Source organism: Cygnus atratus, chromosome 11 (assembly GCF_013377495.2).
Source record: "Cygnus atratus isolate AKBS03 ecotype Queensland, Australia chromosome 11, CAtr_DNAZoo_HiC_assembly, whole genome shotgun sequence".
NCBI lineage: Eukaryota > Metazoa > Chordata > Aves > Anseriformes > Anatidae > Cygnus > Cygnus atratus.
Genome location: NC_066372.1, coordinates 3,370,665 through 3,393,342, shown reverse-complemented (window position 1 = coordinate 3,393,342; position 22,678 = coordinate 3,370,665). Strand labels below are relative to the sequence as shown.

Sequence of the window (22,678 nt, the reverse complement as noted above, 5' to 3'; positions counted from 1 at the left end):
TGCGTATTGCAAGTGGCTTGAATGGCTAGCGAGATGTAAGTGACGAACAGTGCTTTGCTTCCTTCCAAACAGAAGTCGTTAGTGTTCTGTGTGTTGTCACAAGGTCCTTGCCTGCTCTGGTAAAGGGCAGCCAGGAGTTGCCTGCTAAGAAACAGAGGGCTGGAAGCTGTTCCTGGATGCTCTCCTTTTTGTGAGCAGCTGGGAGGTGGTGAAAGCCACTGCGCTCTGCAAATTGTGGCAACAGCAGCTCGCTCTTTCTTGCCCTTGCTCTAGAAGGTCTTTGTGGGTGTGCTGTGCAGTATGTCCAAACTGATGGGAGTGTATTGCAAGGCTTTCAGGGGAAATGGTGACTGCCACTGCCGGGCCAATTTATCTTCATCTTGTTTCTGAGGGGTGTTTGGGAAGGAAGGCTGGCGGGGACAGTTGTATGCTACGTTAACAATTCTGTCCTGAAGGATGGTGATAATACCTGAAAAGGGGTTAAAGTAGAATAAACTTGCTATTGAATTCTAGGGCTGTTTCTATCAGATGAAATACCTGCATTACTTGCGTGTAGTTTTCAGTATGAATCCAGAACTGTACCAAGAATTGCTTTTTAGTTCTATAAACAAAAAATAGATCTGAAAAATAAATCTGACTGAATGCATCCTGAATTTTATGTTTTAGGAGAACACACGAATTGTCAGGGTGAAGGTTATAGCTGGAATTGGTCTGGCCAAGAAGGATATCCTAGGAGCCAGGTAAGAAAATATGTGGTTAATGTCTTAATGGACAGCTGATTCTTTATTTTCTTTCCGTAGCTATTTAGATCTTAGTAAATGCTACTATGCCTCTTTCCCAAAAAAAAAAAAAAAAACTTTTAACTGGCATCTTATAAAAATGATCAGAGGCTATATAAACATGAAGGTGTCTACTTTCTTGCCCAAAAGTCACGTGGACAGATCTATGCATTGGCAAAACATGTGGGAAGGCTCTGCACACTAAAATACTTCTGTCTTGGAGGATAGATACATGCACATATTTTACTTCAGTTAGAGTGCAGCTACAACAACAATAGTTCAGTTTTAATCAAAATTGTCTCATCTGTACTTTAAAGACTTGGAATGAATACCATACTAAACAGTGGTAGCAACAAGAGTACTTTAACTCAAATTATGTGCAGAGGAACAGCATCCACCAATTCTACAGATGTGGTAAACCCATGCCAGTGGCTTCAGGCTCTGGGTATGTACAAATTTAAAAGTTTACAATCTGTATAAGGAAAGAAACAATTAAAATGATTTAACATTTACCACAGTAAAGATCAGACTTTGTAATTGGAATGTGTTGCAGGATCTTGTAGAATTGGCAAGTGGTAGCATGCAGCTTGTAGTAAAGTTATTTTTTTTTTTGTCCCATGACCGGAGGGTCTAAAAAAGTACTGGTGAGTTTAGTACTAGTTCTGCTGTCAGCTTTTTTTACATATGTACAGAAATGCTGTTATTTTAGCACTAGCAGTATTATTTTTACACGTGACATCAATTTAGCATTGGAAAAAATTCTTGTGCTTCTCATATTTTTAAGCCGGATAATCGCTTATTTTTTCTCACATGCAAATTTCTTAGTTAAAAAAAAAAGGCAACTTTTCTCATTGTAATTTAATATGTGAAAACTGTATGTTCTGTTGCTGTATGGCAGATGGTCCTCACTACCTTTTTTAATAGTTTATTTGAGCAATTGAATGCCTTGTTTCTGTTCATGTAAAGTAGTTACTGATATAATGTTTCTTGTACCACAGGAAGGAAAAATATCTGAGGCAGTAGGTCATTTTAAGCTGTCATATTAGACACTTTCATTAACAGAAAAATTCAAGTTAAACTCTGTGAAACAGAACATTTAGTAAAAATACCGAGTCTTTAAGGAAGTACCTCAAATTCCAGATGTTCCAAATTCTTTTTGTCAAAAACAAGAAGTTTAATAGTTAAGATTTTTCAGTCACAACTGATTTTTTTCAGGACTGTCTTGTAGAAATACATTAAGATTATTAAATCTTTTCTCATGCAATGAGAATTGTGCAAGAGGAAGGAGAATTAAATTGTAGTGACATACAGAATGTAAAATGGCCTAGCTACTATGGAGCTAAAAACTAATCAAGCATTATTACTGATTATCTCTAAAACTATATAGAAAATGTTTATAAGTGCCAATGGATATGGTGTTTGTAAATAAATTGTGACTTCTAGTTTAATAGCTTCTGTTAATTTAAGCTTTTTAAAACTCAACTGCTAATAATGCTATAAATAAAAAAAAGTATATCTAGCAGTTTGCTTATCTTTTTCTTTTTCCCCCCACAGTGACCCATATGTGAAAGTGACAGTGTATGATCCAGTGACTGGAGTCCTTAGCAGTGTGCAGACAAAAACTATTAGAAAGGTTAGCATTCTTATCTTTGTGGGTGTATTTTTTTTTCTCATCAGACTCTGAGGGAAAGGTAAGAATCCAAGAAATAGAAGGATTAATATGCCTCAAGTGAAAGGAGTGTTCCATAATCTACCCTATTTCTCTGTTTATGGCATTATTTTTAGTATTTTCCTTTCAATAATTTTATCTGTGGAAGGTAGAGAACCACTAAAGAAGGTGAGGTAAGTACTGATCCAAAACCGAATCGTTTATGGACATACTGGGTGGTTTTGATTTTTTTTTTTTGGGTCTTTAATGTCTCTTTCTGTACAACTTTTCTATTTTGTACATTAAATTGTACAGTTCACCTGAACCGTGATAGTCCTGGTTTCTCTAGAATACCTGCAGACAAAAGTCAGTGTTAGAAGTTATAATTTATATTAGATCTACTAAAAATGGAAAACTGAGAGAGAAAATATTCTTCCAAACTGCTGTTCTCAGATGGCTGTGATTTGTATTATGACTGACCGATGTGCTTTCTCTTTTTGTTGATAATTGTTAGTTCAGATGTTTTGCACTCTCACCATAGCTACAGTATTTCTGAAAATAACCACAGTTGAGAAAGGTGTGTGGTTGAGCAGATTATATTCTGTTTGGTCCATCTGTGCCTGGTGTGTCTGGATTACATTGTTGAGAGATCTGGCATTTGGTAACAGTTCATAATTTCAGGATCAGTTTATGTTTGCATGTAAGCAATGCAGATACTGAACCTGGACTCAAGGGGAAGCAGTGACTGTTACTGAAAACATACCATAAATGAACTGTTTTGGATTGTATGACATGCCTTTTTCTGCATCCTTGGCATCAGCCAGAATCTGAGAATACTTGCGTAAATTGTCTCCATTCTGCCCTGCAATAAACAGCATAAGGCTCCTAAGACTTTTATCTGCAATAGCAGTGTTAAAGGTTTTGTGCTTTAAGTCTATTGTTATATGAGATAAAGCAGACATAAAACAAGTAGACAAAACAACAAAAGATACCTGTATAGAATTGTTCCCATAACCAATGTTGTCTTTTTTTATTTCCTCCTACATATAGTCCTTAAACCCAAAGTGGAATGAAGAACTTTTATTTAGAGTAAGTGTTTTTCCTTTTTTTTTTTTTTTACGGTCTTATTACCTATGTTGGTTATTATGTTAACAGTAGGAAAAATATTTTCTTGCTTCTGCAGCTTAAGATCAGAAATGCAAACTTTATAATTAATATTCAAAGACTCACAGGCTGCTTTCCTTAGAAATACATTTATTTTCAAGACTGAAAATTTACCTATAGCACAAATAAAAATCTTAGCTTCTTTGTTACATGAATACTCAAAACCTTGAGCATGGATTTAAAAAACATTTTTGGGATAGCACCAATCTTGTTTTACTGGTTCCGATACAAATGTGTTGTGTAAAAAGCATAGTATTACTTCTATTTTAGGAGCAAGGTGTAGATTAGATGTCTAATTTATGTCTTACTTGTCCAACAAGCACGCAAGCAGTCAGAACATATACTGTATTGCTGAGACATTCATAGACGTAGAGGCCCCAATTTAGAAGGTGCCTAGTCAAGGGCTCAGACTTCTGTGTTTTTCAGCATGCTTAATAAAGGCAACTTTCTCACATTCAAAATGATGGTGAATTTCCCTCCTCTGATAAACAAATCAAATCTTGACTTATGAGGAAATTTTGACTTTATATAAAGTAATGTGTAGCATCAGCTTCCAGTCACCAAGTTTTATTACGTGCTTTTCTGCAACATTATAAAAACCTGTACTGTTTGATACCTTTATACATACAGTTAGGTCTAGAAAGTGATCCTCCACCCCTTTTTGGTCCTTTCGGACCTCTAGTTAACACAATATACTTGCATACATTCTGAGCTGCTATTATTAGAGAATTGGTTTTATAATCTAGATGCCAAGATCATTTAGTTAATATTTTGGTTTTTAATTTGTTTTCTGTGATCCAGAAACTAAATTATCCTTGCATATTATGTTGTGGGAGAGCTCATTTAGGCTTTGTCAGAAAATTTGTCCAGGTATTTCTTGTTGTCAACAAAGATTTATTTAAGCATTCTTTACCAAATATACGGTACCCTCTGCTAAGTGTCATAAATTTTCCACGTGACTTGCTTTTTTTGGATAGCAATTCTTGATAGCTGTAACTGCTGATTCACGTGCTCAAAATGGGGGAGCAGTTTCTTCATCTGTAGCCAAAAAGACTATGCAGGCTAGTTAGTGGACTTAAGAAATAATTCCGCAGAAAATTCATAACACCTATGGGTCTTTAAGTATTAGCGTACTCCTTTTTCCATGGTATTTTGAAATCTTGCCTGATGTTTTTCTGTGTTGATGCGTATAACAGTTGAGATATCCTTTTAACTTTGTTGGGACAAATGCTTCCTGTGGAGAACTTGAAGACCAGCGGTGCATGCTTGTAGCCAAGGATATTTTGAAAATGTTAATCTTCCAGAATACAGATCTGAGGGATTTTTTTTCTTTGGTGTGTAAATATGTATGTATATATAATATCAGCAATGATACGTTCCTGAACTTGCATACCAAGTTCTATGAGAAACTTTTTTTTTTGAGTTTTTATTAGCTTTACTGTGTTTATGCAAGAGGAAATGTCATTTGTCTTAAGACAAATAGTGGAATTCAGTGTGTATTTTAACTATTAACATCTTTCTTTTTCCTAGGTTAATCCTCAGAAACACAGACTTCTTTTTGAAGTATTTGATGAAAACCGTTTGGTAGGTCCTTTATTAATATTGCAATTTACTCAATGCTTGAATGAAATCAAGTTTGTCTGGATTCTAAGCTCAAGATAAAAGCAAACAAAAAAACAAACCAACATCTATAATGAAACTTAAAGGAAACCTGATTTGTTTATGTGTCTGACATTACCATAGTTTGATGATCAGAAGCAATCATACTATTGCTCTTAACTTCTAATGTGTTCAACTCAAAAGCATCATTTTTTTATAGTTTGTCTCAAATGATATGGCCAAATCCCTCCATAATATTGAAGGCTCTGCAATGAATGTTTATTTTTACTACAAAGTAGTATTGAGAATGTAGGTATCTGTGTACATGTGTGAGAAGTTTCTTCAGTATGTGAGGAGCAGCACAGAAAAAAAGGGTGTACCTTTTCTTTGAAAGTCTCAACAAGCAGATCCTGGATGCCTATCCCAGGTATACGGAGTCTCATTTCATTTTATTTTTTTAAAGCAACTTTAAAAGGCATCATCAGCATTTGTAGTTTACATGGCAGGTTAATTGTGACTTTTCGGGATGCTCAGATGTATGTTTCAAAAATGATGTTTTGGGCTATGGTCTATTCTTCATGCGGTAGAAGTACTTTGTAATTAGTCATTGGAGCTTTGCTGCCACCCTGTGGAAGTCAGGATGCATGACTAGAAAATCAGATCCCTAATTTTGGGGAAGGCCAATGTTTCCTTTTTCGTTTTGACCAAGAAAATTTCTTACCGTTTTTTCTCTGATCTAAACTAGATAAGCTGTTTGACCTGTTTTTTTTTTTTATGGGAGAGGAGCCAACAAAACATCTTACTGGATCAACTTGGAAATAGTGCTTTGTTTCCTATGTGTGACTGCATTTAAAGATCAAAGCAGCATGCCCTAATCAGTCACTGTATAGTTCTACAATAGCAATATTTTTTTCTTTCCCATCTCATCATTTGGTCAATGGAAAAGACTGTCTTCCTATTTTTATTTAGCTTCCTCTTTTGTGGTGAAGACTAAATTTCTGTCCCACATGTCTTGAACTACTTTAAGTCAGTCATATCGTTGCCTTAGCTGTGAGTGTTTGGGATTGATAGACTCCCCTACTTCTATTAATTTATCTTCACATGTCATAAATTATGGGTGCCTTGTGCTTTTTCACTAGGATATGTACCTATGATCAAAAGGTGTTTCATCTTTCATGATTTTAGTCGGCTTGAGTATTAAGCAGCATTTCTTCTGCATATTTGATGACTGTTTAAAATCTAGATGTGAGCAAGCTGATGGAATTCTCTTAGAGCTGTGAGACTGTCCTCCTAATGGGTGATTTCCTCTGTAGAATTTTGTCCCATGTGCTTTTATTCCTGGTAGCTTTCGTGGAGAAATTGAACCTTGAAATCTTAGTTCTGTTTTTAAGAAACGTCGCTTTCTTGAAAAGTGGGCTCAAAACTCATTTTCCAAGTCCTGCTTAAATTCCAAGTCCTGCAACATTAATTAAGACTCCAGTTGTTGGTGATTTAACATCTTTCTGTAGTAGTTTCAAGACTTGTCAAAAATCACCTGGTTTGGATCTGATTTAGTAAGGGAACACTGAAACTTACTTGTTTTGCTGACTTGATGCAAGCCATTAGTAGAATAAATGGCTTGACCAGTTTGTGGAATCCTCTGTTAGAGCTGTCTTTAAAAGCACATTAGAAAAGTCTGTCAGGAAGGAGAATGAGATCGTTTATGAGATGGGCCAGTGCAGGACCTAGTTGACATCTTGCAGTCTTTTCTTGTCTTAAAATAACTTGTCCCAGCTCTGCATATTTCAAATGAAGTACCAGAGCCTATGTTATTTGATAATGAAGAGCTAAATAATAATAATATTTGCATGGGGCTATAGGTCCTTCTTTTATTATTATTATTTATTATTGTTATGTGAACTCTAATTCAGTAGGACAGAATATTGCATTTAAAAAGTCATTTCTGGAGTGATTAAGGAAGCTGTAGCTGGCTGGCTATACCTGCAAAATCATAGCTAAAGAAAAATGACGTGCTGAGAAATGTGGCTGAAATCTTAACTCTGAGTTGCCAAAATATGTCAGTTTATCATTTACCTAGGGGTTTCTTGGGAAAATTGGGGAAAAAAACATTTCCGATTATCTGTTGGGGGCGAAAATGTTGCTTTCTTTTACTGAAGGTATTATATCTGATAAAATTGTTGCAATTTGTTGTGCATCACACTAGCATGCTACAAACTGCTGCTAATAAATGTGTTGTCAGGGCAGAAAGGGGCTTTAAGAACTGCATTGTTTCTTCTTCGTTCACACATCTTAGCATGTGTACACTTTTTTTTTCTTTTTCTAATATATTGGTTGTAGTTCAAATGTGATTTTTAAAATCTGTTACCAAGAAAGGTTTTATGGTGTTTGACTTTCCTTCCTGCCCCAACCCCTCTTCAGCACATAACGTTAGAAGAAATCCAGTTGGTGAAGCGTAATGAAATAGATGAAGTATTGTATTTGTTGGCTTTTATGAATAAGCTAGTATTCGTTTACTGCTGTATTCTAATCATGGAATTCAGGTAATGGAGGTTAAGTAAGCCCTGGAGCATAATTAGAAAACAAATTTGTTGCTTGCAAACAGAGTACTGTGAATTCGATTCTTGGCTCTTATTTGGGAAGGAGGTTTAAATGTTAATTTTATTGCCTTCTAGCTTAAAATACAGCAAAGGTTAAATAAATATGGAACAGAAAAAAATCTAGTAGTATGACCTATAAAAGTATAAATGGCCTAGTGTTCTCTTCTGTTTGCACTTTTTCAGCGGCACTAAGTAATTTCATGTTAGTGTGGTAGCGTTTAGTACTGCATCATATATGGCTTCTGTGTTCAAAAGTACGTTCATAACCAAATATGTTTAAAACACAAACAAAAAAATACACTTAACAGATTGTCTTTTTTCAAAAGTCCCACTAGATGCCAGCAAAGGACCTTTTCAGATAATATAAGACAGTGAAACATTTGTAGGAATTCTCAATACCATTACTCTTACAAGAGTTGACAATATATTCATTTCTTTGTGCTGTTCATTTTGATAATTTTATTGGAAAAGAAATTAGTAGTTAGCTATGAATATATGAAGTGGTTTGTTTATAATATACCGTGTAGCTTTCTTTTGTAATTGTGCTTTGTAACCATATTTATCCTAGTACATAATTCTCTTGGTGTTTCATAGTTTATGTAGCTGGCCATATATTTGCATGTCATATCAAACAGTAATGAATGTTTGCTTAATGTGGACTTCAAGCAAACAAGACAGTAGCTTGCTAAGATGGTAGCTTGCAAGAATATTTTTATTTCTTTCTACCTTTAACAGCTGTAATTTGGGAAGGTTAAAATATTATTTAACACGGTAGGCTGAAAGTAAGTGCTGAATTATTAATCAGGATAAGTTGTTTCTAATTCAGTTGCATCTCACTAAAAATTATTAACTAATTGGCAGGAGAGCTTTTTAACGTGCAAATCTTTACAAAGTGTGATTGTTAGATAATGTCAGATTTCTTCAAGTTTTATTTAAATAGAGTAGAAAAACTTTTATTTTTTTTAGGGGAGAAGGGTTATTTCCCTGGTTTATGCATAAGTCAGACCTCAGCAGTTTGCTAGCATGGTTACTATTTGGAAATTCAATCCTAGACTTGATACTCAATTATATGGGATTTCATTCCTACCAACTTCCTGTAATTCTAAACCTACGGGTAAAAATATTAGTAGTCATACGCTGCTGAGGAAAGTACGGACGCATTGACTCAGCTAGTGCAGCTGCAGCAGGAGTTGCTCTTTTAAACTTGGAAATACTGGGAGTTTATTATATTCATTTATGCAAATTACAGAAGGTATAATTGGAACAAGGTTAGTAGTGTTTGTCAGTGTGTTGCAGCTGAGGTCGTTGGAACATAAGTGCTTTATAAATGAGTGCTTTCTGACTACAAGCAATCAAAGACGGTCCAGAAACTGCAGTTCAACGAATGGCTGACTTATTTCAAGAGGTACAGTCTTTTTTTTAACACTAGTATCTTGTAGAAATTAGGACAAAGCTTGCTACTTCTATGAGCTTTTACTGTTGTGATGTACTAGCTCTAGGTTCTGTGCAGCTGCCTGTAGCCTTCCTGCTGAAGGATTTTTCTGGTTTTCATTCACTAACATGCGTGGAAATGAGAACAAATGGCACGACGGTTAAGACTGCATTTTGCAACTCAAAGAAGTAACACAGATCCGTTATCAGAAACCTCCGAAGATGTTTTGGATAGTAACAATGGGATGTACTTCAAAAGGACACAGAACTCTGAACCTAATGTTACACAAATGAACCTGACTCCTAGACAAGTTGCTTGTGCACCTGTAATGCAGCAAATAATTAATCAAGAAAGAAAAGCAAATATTTCTTCACTGCAAAAAAAAAAGAGCACCTCACTGCATATTTCTCTACAGTCTAGAAAGTATAATGGATATTTTCAGTCTGGTGATGGCGAAGACACTTCATTCATCAGTATTGGTAATGAAGGAAATTGTGGCACTAGAATTGTGGTTGATCATCCAGCTAATGATAGCCATCTGAGCAATAGTGCTGCGTGCAGCGGCAGTCTTAGCAGTATTGCAGCCAGTGACAATGGATCCTTGAGCAGTGCTGGCAGTGACTATGGATCATGTACAAGTACCACGAGTGATGGAGGTTCATATAGTAACAGTGTCATCAGTGACAGTGGTAGTGGCACTCTTTCGATGAGCGATGGTACTTACTGTAGTGGTGTTGTACATGGTGACTTTCCATATGGAAACATTTCTAACAAATGTAATCCCTATAGAAACAACTCACCTCAGGAAGAAGTACAAGCATGTAGAAGTAATACTACTTTTGACCAAGATGCTTTGTCAGTGAGGAAGAAAACTAAAATTCCACTGCGGCGTTGTTCTTCATTGGTAATTTTCCCTAGGAGTCCTTCCAGTACTCCCCCAGCTTCTCCCATAACCTCAGGTCAGCTGCCATATAGAGGTGCCTATCAGACATCACATAAACTAATTATTTATCCCAGTGAGCCGGCACATAAAGAAGATCAAACCGTTTCTAAGGGTTTCCTTTCAACAGCAGTCAATGGACTTCGGCTGTCTAAAACAGTTTGCTCTTCTGGTGAAGTTAGAGATGTTCGACCGCTTTCCTTCAATACATCATTACAGGACAAAAGTAAAATTTTGAACAGTTCTGAGCAGGCAACTTGCGAAGAAGTAGCTGGTGGCTTCTCATGTATTTCAGTTCATCTGACTCAAAGAGCATTTGCATCGAGCAGTGAAATGGTTAATGGCTGTTGCAGTGCAGACTTAAATCTGAACTCCAGTGCAAAATACCCTCCTTTAAAACTGGCACGTAGCACATCTGCATGTTTACCCTCAAAAATAGATTCAGAATACCAGATGAATATAAATGAACTGGAAAGACCAAATGCACAGGCGAGCAAAACCCACCATGTTTTGCAAAGAAGTGTTTCATTGGAAGGATCACGTCAAAAAGTTTCTTGCTGTTTATCCAGTCTTAAATACAAGTGTCATAGTGCAAGGACGTCTCAGTTGCATATACAGTTCAAGCCTGGGAATGAAGGAAAAACAAGTGGTGTTAACAAAAGATATGGAACCTCTAAAAGGGAAATATCTAGCACTTCTTTGTGGAGGCCCCATAAGGTGAGTGTTCTGGTTTATAGAAAAATCTGACAGTACTTTACAGCTGAAATTTAAATGGAAAATAATAAAATCTATAATCAAGGTTTAGCACAGCTATTTCAGAATTTCCTAATGGTGTCAAACTGTCATCATTAGGATGTTATTTTTTTATATGATCTGTATGTTGTTTTTTAGATTTGTGTCTTAGAATATGGTACTCTTTTGGTGAATAGGTCTTAGAGTGGAATACCTGTATATAACATGTATTATAAACTATAATTTCCTGCTTACATAACTTGAAGGGATTTTCTTGTCTAATTATTCAGACATTGGAGGTATCTAAACTTCAGTTTTGTAAAGTTTTAAATACATAATTTTACTGCCTAATAATAATTATTATTAAAATTACTTATAAAATGGGTAAAAATGAGTAGATTAGAGACTTTCAGGTTTATTTCTTATAGGCTTTATTTTACAGTACAGTTCACTCTATATAGAATTAAAGATAAGTAATATTTGAGCAGAGAAACTGTAAATACCATTTGTTTCTGTATACACCCTGAACCACAGGAATTTTCAGAGTTTCCTTTCCTTTTTTTTTTTTTTCTTCCAACCACTACTTCAGTCTGAGCAGTACACTGTAACTTAATACCTCTCCCAACAACATTGCTGTCCAAATTACAGTACTTCGGTCTAGATAAATATATTTTTTTGGTAATGAAACTCATGTCCAACTAAACTTCAGAAGTGTGTTTGCTCTTATTAACTCTTGCGGCAGTTTATATTAGTTAAGTATAAGCCATGAGAAATGTGGATTTTAGAATTTGTTTAAATAACATTGTGAAGATATGAACAAGCTGAATATTATTTATTGGTTTTATTTGTGAATGAGATCAAAGAGCAACAACTAATATTTACAAAAGTTATTTCAAATTTTAAGACCTCATTCTCCATGAATTAGAATTACTGTAGTTTTAATTAATTTACTTGTAGAAGCAACGAGTTTTATGCCAAAGTTCTATATTAGTGACAGTTCCTGTCTGAACTAGTAATTGTATTACCTTGAAGATAATATCCTGCAATTTTCATTCTGTCACTGCCTTTAGTTAGAGTAGTACCTGATGATTCCATACTTTTTGACTTCTTTCAAGTTTTGTATTGCTTTATGGAAAAAAACAAAACAAATATATGTTCTTTTTTATAGAACTGTGATTTCAGTTTTAAGCTTATTTTAAAGCTTATAGTGGATCACAGGTAACCACTATGTATATTATTTGGCAGTTCATCATCCCCAAATCCAACTGTTAATGGCAAATTCCACAATAAGCACAAACAGATTATGACATTTTAAGTAGTCTGGATCTAGTTATTCTAAAAAAAAAAAAAAAAAGGAAAATGTTGAGTCATGCACCTCAAGTACATTTCACTGCTAGCTTATGTGTTTAATGTCAGTTGATATGTAAAATATAAAATGCTTAAATACTGAATGAATTTTATTATGTTCCATCCAGTTAGAATCTAAGTTCAGGATTACTTTGTTAGTAAACATTTCCAGAGAACCTCATAGCTCACTGGACTGACAGGTTTGTGTCAGTTCCCAGGAATGGTGTTCACAGTGTATTGTCATGAAATCTAGGCTAAATTTAACTTTTTAAAGCACTTTAGAGCATGCTCCTGTGATAGGACAGCATCTTTACTGTGGTAATGTGGCAGCATATTTTAACCTTACCAATTTCTTAAAAATTTTTTATCTTCCAGGTAGAAAATTAGAGAGATGAGTCTTTTTTATTTGTTTGTTTAAAAAAATATCGTCTGAATCCCAAATTGTTGTGGTTACATTGTACCTTTCATGCATTTGCAAATATTTGGTTTGTGCCAAATATTTGATTTGTACCATGACCACATACAAATTAAAAAGATTTCTGATGCCAGAAAACTGGACACTAAAGGTTTTATGGTAGTATGCTTGTTTCGGATTCCTCTGAAAGGCACAGAAGCATATCGCTGTTGAAGGGGCCCTATCAGTCTTTATGTAAAATCAGTTTTTGTACAATATCCTTTAAAACATGTAATAAAAATTTAAAGGCTCTCCCCCCAAACCAAGCAAAACCCATAGTGACTTTATGGCAGTTTAGTAATTCACTAGAATAAACTAGATAAATATTTTTGTGTTTGCTGTTACAGCCTTTGACAAACATAATAGGTTCTATGGCAATCATTTAATTATACAGTCCAATTAATTATCATGGTGTGTTGTGACTCATTTAAAAATAAACAACTCCCAAAATATTTCTCTTGACTCCAGTTAGTCTGGCCTAGTATATTGATATGCTGAGTCTGAGTTCAAATTTAACAAGTTGATACTGGAGTAGCATTTAGTAATGTCAGCTATCTGTACAGAGCAGTCATGAAATCAAATCAGTGCTTTGGTCAGACACTGCAGAGTCTGAAGCAGTGAAAGGTCTATGCATTCTTTTCTTATGTGCCTAGCTACTAGCCTTCAGCCACCTAGTATCAGGTTTCCTGCATTCTATAATCAACAGCTTGTTAAAGGCTCACTTTAAAAAAAAAAAAAAAAAAAAAGAGAGAGAAAAAAATCAAAAAATCAAAACATAATTTCTGTGACAACAGGCCTTGGATTATTTTTAATTAAGTTAATAAATGTGGGAAATGGTGATGGCCTGTATGGCACTGCTGATCTTTACTGGAAATATGTTGAATAGGTTCTGCAGCAGGGAGTGGAATTTCGTTTATGCAAAGCAGGAGGAAGAGGTATACAAGTGCACGATTGCATCATTGACAGTTGCCCTTGACTTTGTATATATGTTTTTAATGTGTTTTTTTTTTTCAGTGCATATGTCTCTTGGGGTGGATGTAAAGCTATAGCTAAAGCACTTTGATGTCACTGGTGTGAACTGGGAGGGTAGGGCTGAGTAAGGGAACAGGTTACATATTGCGTATGCAGACATTAGGAGGTACAGAGGAAGGGCAGTGGCTACAGTTCCACTTGTTGTTGACCATGAACAAACTTTTTGAAACAAGAAGAAAAAAAAAACTATACTAATCTCTTCCACAGATACGCTATTACGGTGACATCCCTGTTGATATCAGCACTTCCTTCCAAATCAGTATCGCTGCTGGTTAGAAGATGTGTATATCATAAATGTACTTGCAAATGTTTTAGTAACTGTATGTCTTTAACATAATTTCTTATACGATTAACAGAATTGTTACCTTTTTGCTTACAAGTAGTTTTGCTGAAGTTTTGTCTTCATTGAATGAAACTCACACTGAAGAAAAAAAATTCAGAGGTGATTTAAAAAATAAAAACATTTTATATTGTCAGCTTTGTGTGGAAAAAAATAAGTTGTAATTCTTCAGCTATTTTCATCGAGTTCTGGAACTTCGCATTTTGCTTTTGTAACAGGAGTTGCTGTTTGAATAGCATCAGCCAATTCTTTATCCACCAAATAGTCATCCATCAAATCCCTTTCTCACCAATTTAGAGACAAGGGACTGTGTGGGACTGTGTCAAACAAAGGCCTTACAGAAGTACAGGTAGCTGACATCAGTTGCTCCAGCACAGAGGGCCATTAGATCGTTCGGGCACAATATACCCTTGGTGAAATTCATGCTGGCTGTCTCGAATCACCTCCCTGTCTTCCATATGCTCTACCATAGCTTAGAGGAGGCTCTGTTTCATGATCTGCCTAGGCAGACAGGTGAGGCTGACAGGTTGGTAGTTCCCATGGTTTTACCTTGTACCTTTTTAAAAATGGCTGTGATGTTTCCCTTTTTCTAGTCACAGGGAACTTCATCTGGCTGCCAGGACTTTCCAAATATGATGGAGAGTGGCTTGGCAACTACATCAGCCAGTTCCCTGACTAGTCTGGAGTTGTCTTTTCTGTACAAATCTCTTTATACTGTTATGCTCTGATTACCTCCTCACCTAATAATGTTCATCTTGTTCAGTATTGCATGACTTGAAGGATCGTGCTACAGGGTTGCCTGTTGCCCATTCTGTGTTGTGGGATATCAGTTCAGTCAAGGAGAATTACAAGTTCCATTTGGCAGTGATGAACCATGCGTAATGTTCAGGATATTGTCATCCTGAAAAGAACACTGTCTTGGCTGTAGCAGAATAATAACTCTGTACATTAAAGCTCTAGAGCTTTTTAGTCAGCAGTGAAAGTTACATGTACATATTAAAAAGGAATTTTTTTTTTGTGCTCTGCACAAATTATAATTAACCTCATTCTGTTTATAGTCTGCAATTGAACTCAGTTGGAGTAGGTTTCTCATATGCCAACCAAAGGGAAGACTAAAACTGCAAAACCATGTGGAGCAGAGCTCCTGAAACAGCTATATAAATTTTTAATTACCCAGTCTTCAGGTTGATTCATGTCCTTTTCATCTACCACAAGAGTGGGGAAAAATTCATGGTGTGGCTTCTTTAATATAGCCATAAGCTATAGTTACTGTCTCTAAGGCTTACTGAAAATAAAGAATGTGTTATAAAGTAAAACTTTGCTCCCAAGGGAAGATAGAGACATTTTTCCCTTCAGTCCTGACTAGCTAAATAACTTCAAGGCTTTTAGATACGAGGCTGTGATCAATGCAATGTTTTGATGTCATTGTTTAGTGGTACGTCCCTTTTGCTTTTTGTGAGAAATTGAAACCACAACACATTTTTTAACCCAATATTTACTGGAAAATGTGATGTAGAAATAAGTCTCTCTAAGCATTATGGCATAAGACAACAAAGTGAACTGTACCTGCAGGTATTCTTCCAAGAATTGTCAAGGAGGTGAACTAGAAAATTATTAAAATACTAACAATGATATTTTTTGATCTATTAGGTTGTCTTACTGAAGGAAGGTGGCCAGTCTTTTTAAGTGACTGAAAGGGAAATGAAGGGAATTACAAGCTACTGCAACATGCCAGTCTGGAAGGAAGAATATAGAGAATAGGCTTATTAGGTGTGACATTTTTTTTTGTTTGTTTACAGGGAACGGAGAATGAGCTCGGCTTTCATAAAAGGAAGCTACGTCTCACAAATCAAACTAACCAGCAACATAGGCAAATGAGTGATCTGATTAATACAGGACACTTAAATTCTCAAAATATTTAACAAGAACCCGTAGTAGAAGTTCTGAAAAATAGTCTCAAGACGTTAAGTGTAGAAAATGCTTCCTCACTGGTAACAGCTATTTAAAAGATAAAAACAGAAGTGAGAATTAAATTGTCAGCTCTGAAATTACAAAAAAAAAAAATTATGGTAGTGAGCAACTAGACAGTAGAGTGGATGATTTGAAAATCAGTGTTGATAAATGCCAAGTAATGCACACAGGAAAAATCGCTAATGATGCATGCATAGTAATGGTCTCCCATACTGGTCAGGAAATATTTTATGTCGTGGTGAATGACTCTCTGAAAATGTCAACTCAAGTCTTCTTGACAGTTTTAATGGCAAATAGAATGTTCAGTTTTATTAGGAAAGGAATGAAGGAACTAAATTAAAAACACCATTATGGAGTTGTACAAATCCACGTATGATAAACAAATTTCAGGTCATCCTCTTTCAGAAAGTATGTCTAACTATTAGAAAAATAAAAGTCACAAGATTGGTGTAAGTTTTATGTGAGGAGACTAAGTAGACCAACAGCTTTTCAGCTTGGAGGAGGGAGGGGAGGAATGATGTAAAGGGTGTTTAGTAAAGTTATAGTTCGGGGGGGTGAACATTAACAGGGAATTTACACTCGTATCATAAATATATTCTCTGTTGAGTTGCTTTTGCAAGAAGTTGTGGGTATCGAAAAAGAAATGGATTTCAAATGAAGGAAGGTCCATCAAAGTATATTGCATTCTTGATATAGAAAAAGTCCCTGATGAACTACTTACTTGAGCCTGGAGGATATGTTGGGGCAAGTACTACTCTTACATGTTGCTCTTATTTCCTTTAGCATCTGTTCTTGGCCATTGCTAGGGAGAGGATACAAGGCTACGTAACATTAATCAGACTCCTAGGTTCTTTGGTGCCTGCCCAGCCCTTGCAGCTGCCTAGGATCAAATGGTAGAAATGCTCTTTAAAGTTCTCACATCGGCCTGGGCTGAGAGTTTTCTTCTGTATTCCAACACATTTTTTTCCTTGTGTTCTGTAAGTGGATGAATTTCACAGATTGAGCAAGCAAGTGAAACTGACTGGCATTTTCAAGCGAGTCAGTAGCTTACAACTTGCCTTTTACCCTTGTCTGAAGGGGACTGCCCTGCATTTCTGTTAAGTGTCTCTGTTTCAAATGAACTTTCTTCCTTGCTCCTTGTGACAAACAGAACACACTGCTTTGGGAATGCAGCCAGCAAAATGTGTGTAGCTCATTTCAGTGCTGTTTTATGGATCCGTAATCGTCCATGTTTTAAGAGATCACTCACTCTCGTTGCATTGTGGCAGTTCAAGGTAAACTGCAAGTCAGCAGATGGATGCAATTATCATTTAAGACCTAGGGCTGCTTTGGGCTGTATGGACTGGAGCATAAGCAAACAGGATTTAGGGAGGACATCAGCAAGTTTCTGGCTGAAATTATATTCAAGCTTTAACCGGAGTCATTGAGGATAAGGCATATTAAAATGCAAATGGGACACTATGGCAACTCAAGCAGAGGAATGTGGGAGGAAACAGAACTGAGTTCTCCTAGACCTTAATGGCTTCTGTGGCAGTCTGTGATTTTCATGGCATAAGGGAGAAGGCTGCATTCAGTAACATGAAAGCATGGCTTTCCAACGAGGTTTCTAGAACTTAGAACAGTGCTTACTATTTTTTTAGTTTCTACCTTAGCTATTTGTTGTGTTTGTCGTTGTTCCAAATTAAATTTATTAGGAATAATAATAACAAATACTTAAATACAAAGAATATATCCGAAGTGGTTAACATCTGCAAATTATAGGCCTCTAAAAACTATCTAATGTGGGAAGTGTCAAGTAACTTTCATAAGAACTGTTGAGCTTATCTGAAGTAAATTGTTATGCTGCTCTTGTTGTAGAAATAATTGCAGGTGGGTTATTCGTGTCCTCTTTGCCTTGTGTCATAGAGGCTGAGGCATCCAAGGTCAGTTTGTGCAGGACAGTTTAGGCCTGATGGGATTTATTAATTTGAGCATTGCACAGCTTAAGACAAACCAGTAAATGCTGCTGTAGCCAGGTCATCTGAGGACTATGTTTAGGGTTGGCAGCAGTAGGTTTAGGCTTGGGAGAGGCCCCCCCCCAGTTTAATTTTGTTTTATTATGTTTCTTGCTCTGAATAACAAAAAGTTGACTGTGTGTATTGAGTCCACTGGATGAGTGTATTTATTAGACAGTGTGATTAACATCTGTGACATTTGAAATGAGAAACAGATCAAACCAGGAAGAAAATTACATGTGCATTTAAATGTTTGATAGGTTTTTACAGTTTTTAAGTGTTTTAACCTTTATGTTGTTAATTAGTGCAGGTAAAAGTGCACCTGTAATTGTTACTACAAGTGTTTTTCTCAACCTTTAATTGAAGTCATAAGGCTTGACACAGAATCTCCCACAAATAGATGCAAAAGTTTTGTTTTTTATACTATTGTAAAGTTGACTTGATATGAGAAGCAGCTTGTAGAAGTAGTAACTAATGAAATATTTGGTACGGTTTTCTGATTTATTTATTTTTAATGTTTATTTAAAGTGTTAGCTGCTTGAACACAGAAGGCCAAATTTGGATTGGCTCTTGACAGTTATAAACTGTAAAATTCCTGCTTTTCTATATAGTAGCTTATTTGGCACATCTTTCCATAAAACCAAGGGAACTCAAATTCCTGATGAATAAAACATACCCTTTACTAGCTTTTGACTTGTTCTTTGTTTATGTTGTGCTTAAGTATGCTTCGGTTATATTAGACGTCAAATTATCTTCCTGTGACCCATGTGAAAATGAGTTCTCATATGCCAAAAAAACACCCAAACCTATCTTGAATTACTTTGTTAATGACTATGTAAGCCCAGGTTCTTCAAGTAGCAAACACTGAATGGAGTAATATGAATGGTGTGTTAAAATAACCGTAGGCTAAATACGAACTTTCAAGGAATCTACCTATAGAGTATTTGTGCTGTATAAAAAGTATAAGCTATAAATGGCAAAACATAATATTTTAGCTGTGGTCTTTGTAGAGCAGGAATTCTCTGAAAATATCTTTAAAGGCGAGGGAGAATTAGTGAAAATAACTCACGTTATTTCTAAATGCCGTCTGTTAAACAGATGGTAAAACTGCTGAGGCATGTTATGCTGACACCTTTCTCTGGAATCAGCCAGTGGGGCTGAAGGTCCTGCAGAAACATACATTGTGTAATAACCATCTATCTAACATTAGCTATTTTCTCTTCTTTGAAAATGCCAATGGGTTCTTATACCTCAGTAACTGTCAACTTGTATTTAATCATAAAGGCCACTTAAAAAGAAATGCCTGCATTTAATGGAGAAAAAAAATCTCACCATCTACCTCTGCCCTGTAAAAATACAGGTACAGGAGATTGGGACTTCAATGAATTCTGTGCAGTAAGGTAGTTATGGCTTTGCAAGATAGAGAAAACATTGCTTTTAGAATCCATGAACTTGGTGAGATCTTAACATGATCATTCAGTTTTGGTCATTTGAAATGTCTGTTTTCCTGTGATGAGTTGTGTGTTGTGCAAGAAAAAAAGCTCAATTCTCTTGATGTAGAGTTCAAGATAGCTAAATAATACAGTCAGGGCAGGCGGCATGAAAAGAAAAATACTTGAAGTTGCTAGTGTAGCTTGGGAAAGTTTGTTTTTATTTTCAGTTTTTTTTTTCATTCTCATCAAGCTTGTAACTAACATTGATGTTTGAGTGTTTAAGCAAGAAGAATGTTGGTTTTATAAGGGATCTATTGAGCTCTTGTTTTCTTAAGCAGCGATAGTCTGGATCACTGTTTGTTTTTTCAGTTTGAATTGATACTTTATATTCTGTATAATAAAAGCTGTGTATTTTCTCCTTTTCCCATACAGCTGTAGATTTGTGTGTGAAGACCAACTTCATGTACAACTACTTGTCTGTTTGCTCAGGAAAAGAGTGGGAATATGCTTCATGCACTAATACCAAGAAAAACTTAATCACAAAAGTTGGTAGAGAAAATATTATTTCAACACCATGGTCTTATACAAAAGCTGTTTCACATGGTACTGTGATGAGTCCAACAATTAAGGAAGGCATTAAATTCAGATAACTGCTCAAACCTGATAAATTATGGTAATGTTCTAAGTATTGCTCTTTAATGTGTGACCCAGTATGATGACACTGGGACACTCAGATAATCATGTCTGGTAGCAGTTTAAAATCTGTTTGTATCCAATTTATGATAGGAAACAGGAAAAAAATCCAGCATCTTAAATGCTAAGGCTTATTAGGTGTGTATATATATATATATTTATAAAATAGACGGGAATGAGTTTTGGACTTCAGGTGTGTCTGGATTACTTTTTCAGTGCTTTTACTCTTTGAACACTCACTTTGGCATTGCATTAGAGTTCTTCAAATGTATTGTATATAGCAGCTGTCTGTCCTTGCATGTTTTTAATAACTTTCTATAGACTAAACCACTGAATCAGTAAAATGAAAGGCCTCTTTGTTAATGTAATATATCATTAATAGAGGTTTATGCACTTATGGTTTGGCAAGCGGAAAGTTTGAGTTCTCTGGCTGTCAAGAAGTTAAAAGTTGACAAGAACAACTGGCCCACTTGTCTTTCCTAAGGAAACTGGGATGCCTTCTCTCACAAAACAGATCCAAACAGTTTCAACTCCATTGACATTTAATTGTTAATGTGTGTGATGTCTGTTTCAAAGCTTCTTTGGCACTTCTTTGAAGGCAGTTAGTCAGCTCGTCATAGCAAGGCACTCTGCTTCAGAGCATTCCTGCTATCTGATCTATGCATTAGTAGTTTGGAGGTCAACAAAAATCTCCGCTGGTGGATTTTACTCGCTGGCTGGAGGAGAAAGTACTGTTAAAGGTTGGTTATCGAGGCCAGCTCTACTAAAAATAGCAGGAGAGACAGCAGAATAATAAAGTGAATAACAGGAGCCTGTACTAAAATAATGCTGGTAACAAACACAATGTTCTGCGGTTTTCTAAAATGCAGCAGACTTTTGTCCCACATTCCAGTAATTTATTTGAGCGGCTTGTTCCACTTGGGGAGTGCCAAGAACTTTACAAATACTAAGTCTTTTAACGTGTCTAAGGTATGTGCTGTGCCATTTTAAAAAGAACCTCATAGGCAGAAATGATAGCTATATTTTTCCAGAAGCTTGTGGTCTGTAATAATACAGAAAATTTTCCTTTACTAGGTCAGGGAAGCTTTAAACTCTTCTGGTGTGAAAACCTGTTGTAGCTTTCTATACCCAACCAGTTTGTGAACTGAAAAGCTATTTACTTCTGCTTTGTGTTTGGTTGTCCTCCCTTCTCTCCCCCCCAATTCTGAATACGAGACATATATAACCTTAAGTTAAATTTATAGTGCGTATCTGTAGATTTCTGGCATGCATGATATGTATGATAAGCTCTGCAGTCCAGTTGCATATTGTGTTTTTTGGGAGGTATAAAAATTGAAGCTTTAAGTTAGCATTGTCAATAAACTCATACAGGTATGAGGCACTGTTCCTACACATACACATACAATTTAAAGATGAAATAGGCAAACCTGGGACAACAGACCTAAAGAAAAGAGGTACTAGAATTATTAAGGGAGAAACACCTATATCCTTTAAAGTCAGATGTTCAAATGGAGAATGTGGTCAATGGGACAAAAAGATTGGGTAGAATTGGACAAGAGTTTTAGAGTCTTGAAACCTAAAAATACAGTCATACTCGCAAAAAGGTGAAATGTACAGCTTTGTCCTGAGGCAAAGGAAATAGATTTCAATGAGTTGCTGAAACCGGGAATGGAAAGCTATGGAAGAAGACCATCAAAATCCTTGGGTGATGAGTTTGAATAAAAGCTTATGGTACAGCAACAAATTTAGGAGGAAGGTCTGTAAATAATTGTATTGTTCTGTGAGAAATGCTTAGTTGTTTAAGTATATAACAAGACAATTATTTTACTTGAAATAGCTAGTGGAAGTGCCTTTACATTTTGCCCTTTAAAACGATGTTTCTGTTAGAGATGCTGAGGATTTCAGTCCTAACTCTGAACAACTCTTCTTCCGTTTCATTAGCACTAGTCCATATGATCTAAATAAACAAATAAAATCCAAGTCCCCACCCCCAGCTTTGTCAAACTTCATTTATTTTGAGAACGACAAAACTGTCCAAGACTCTGAGTGTTGGTTCAATCAGAGTTTGTTCTACACAGAAAAATTGTTCTTGTCTATGCTTCAAGAGTGTCTTGAAATTCTTAAAAAACATTGCTATATTATCAGGGGTTTGAAACAGTATTTTTAAATACTTCACAACTTTAAGGTTTTTGTGCTTTTTCTTTGTGTTTTATTTTCCCTAGACTCGAGATGATTTTCTTGGGCAAGTGGATATTCCTCTTTATCAGTTACCGGTTTGTATTTATTTTTTGATTTTTTTTTTTAAGACTGTGAAAAAGTGATTTTGTAAACAACTGTTTTAGTTATCTAAGAAAGTAAAGCTTACTCATGATATAAGTGTTTGAATTCTCCTGTTCTGGCTGTTTACAGCTGACATTTATCAAAAAGATGTAGTTTACCTTGTATTTAGATAAGGATTTCTGCTGCTATGAGAGTTAAAAATGCTTTTAGTTTTTTAAAGAATAAAAATAAAAGGTTTTAAAC

The 22,678-nt window shown here is 35.7% G+C and overlaps 1 protein-coding gene across 5 annotated transcripts in view; it reads left to right on the top strand.

Moving 5' to 3' along the window:
* Positions 1–22,678, top strand: part of NEDD4 (NEDD4 E3 ubiquitin protein ligase) — a 56,365-nt gene that overhangs the window by 9,714 nt on the left and 23,973 nt on the right. For 4 of the 5 annotated variants that reach the window (XM_035553752.2, XM_050713107.1, XM_050713108.1 and 1 more), the window contains 5 exons: positions 667–740; positions 2,334–2,412; positions 3,478–3,516; positions 5,122–5,175; positions 22,378–22,428. In XM_035553752.2, coding sequence (XP_035409645.2) covers positions 667–740; positions 2,334–2,412; positions 3,478–3,516; positions 5,122–5,175; positions 22,378–22,428 — 297 coding nt within the window. Of the gene's footprint in view, positions 1–666; positions 741–2,333; positions 2,413–3,477; positions 3,517–5,121; positions 5,176–9,006; positions 9,193–9,280; positions 10,877–22,377; positions 22,429–22,678 lie in introns of those variants that run through there. The other variant, XM_050713106.1, reaches the window with a different exon arrangement.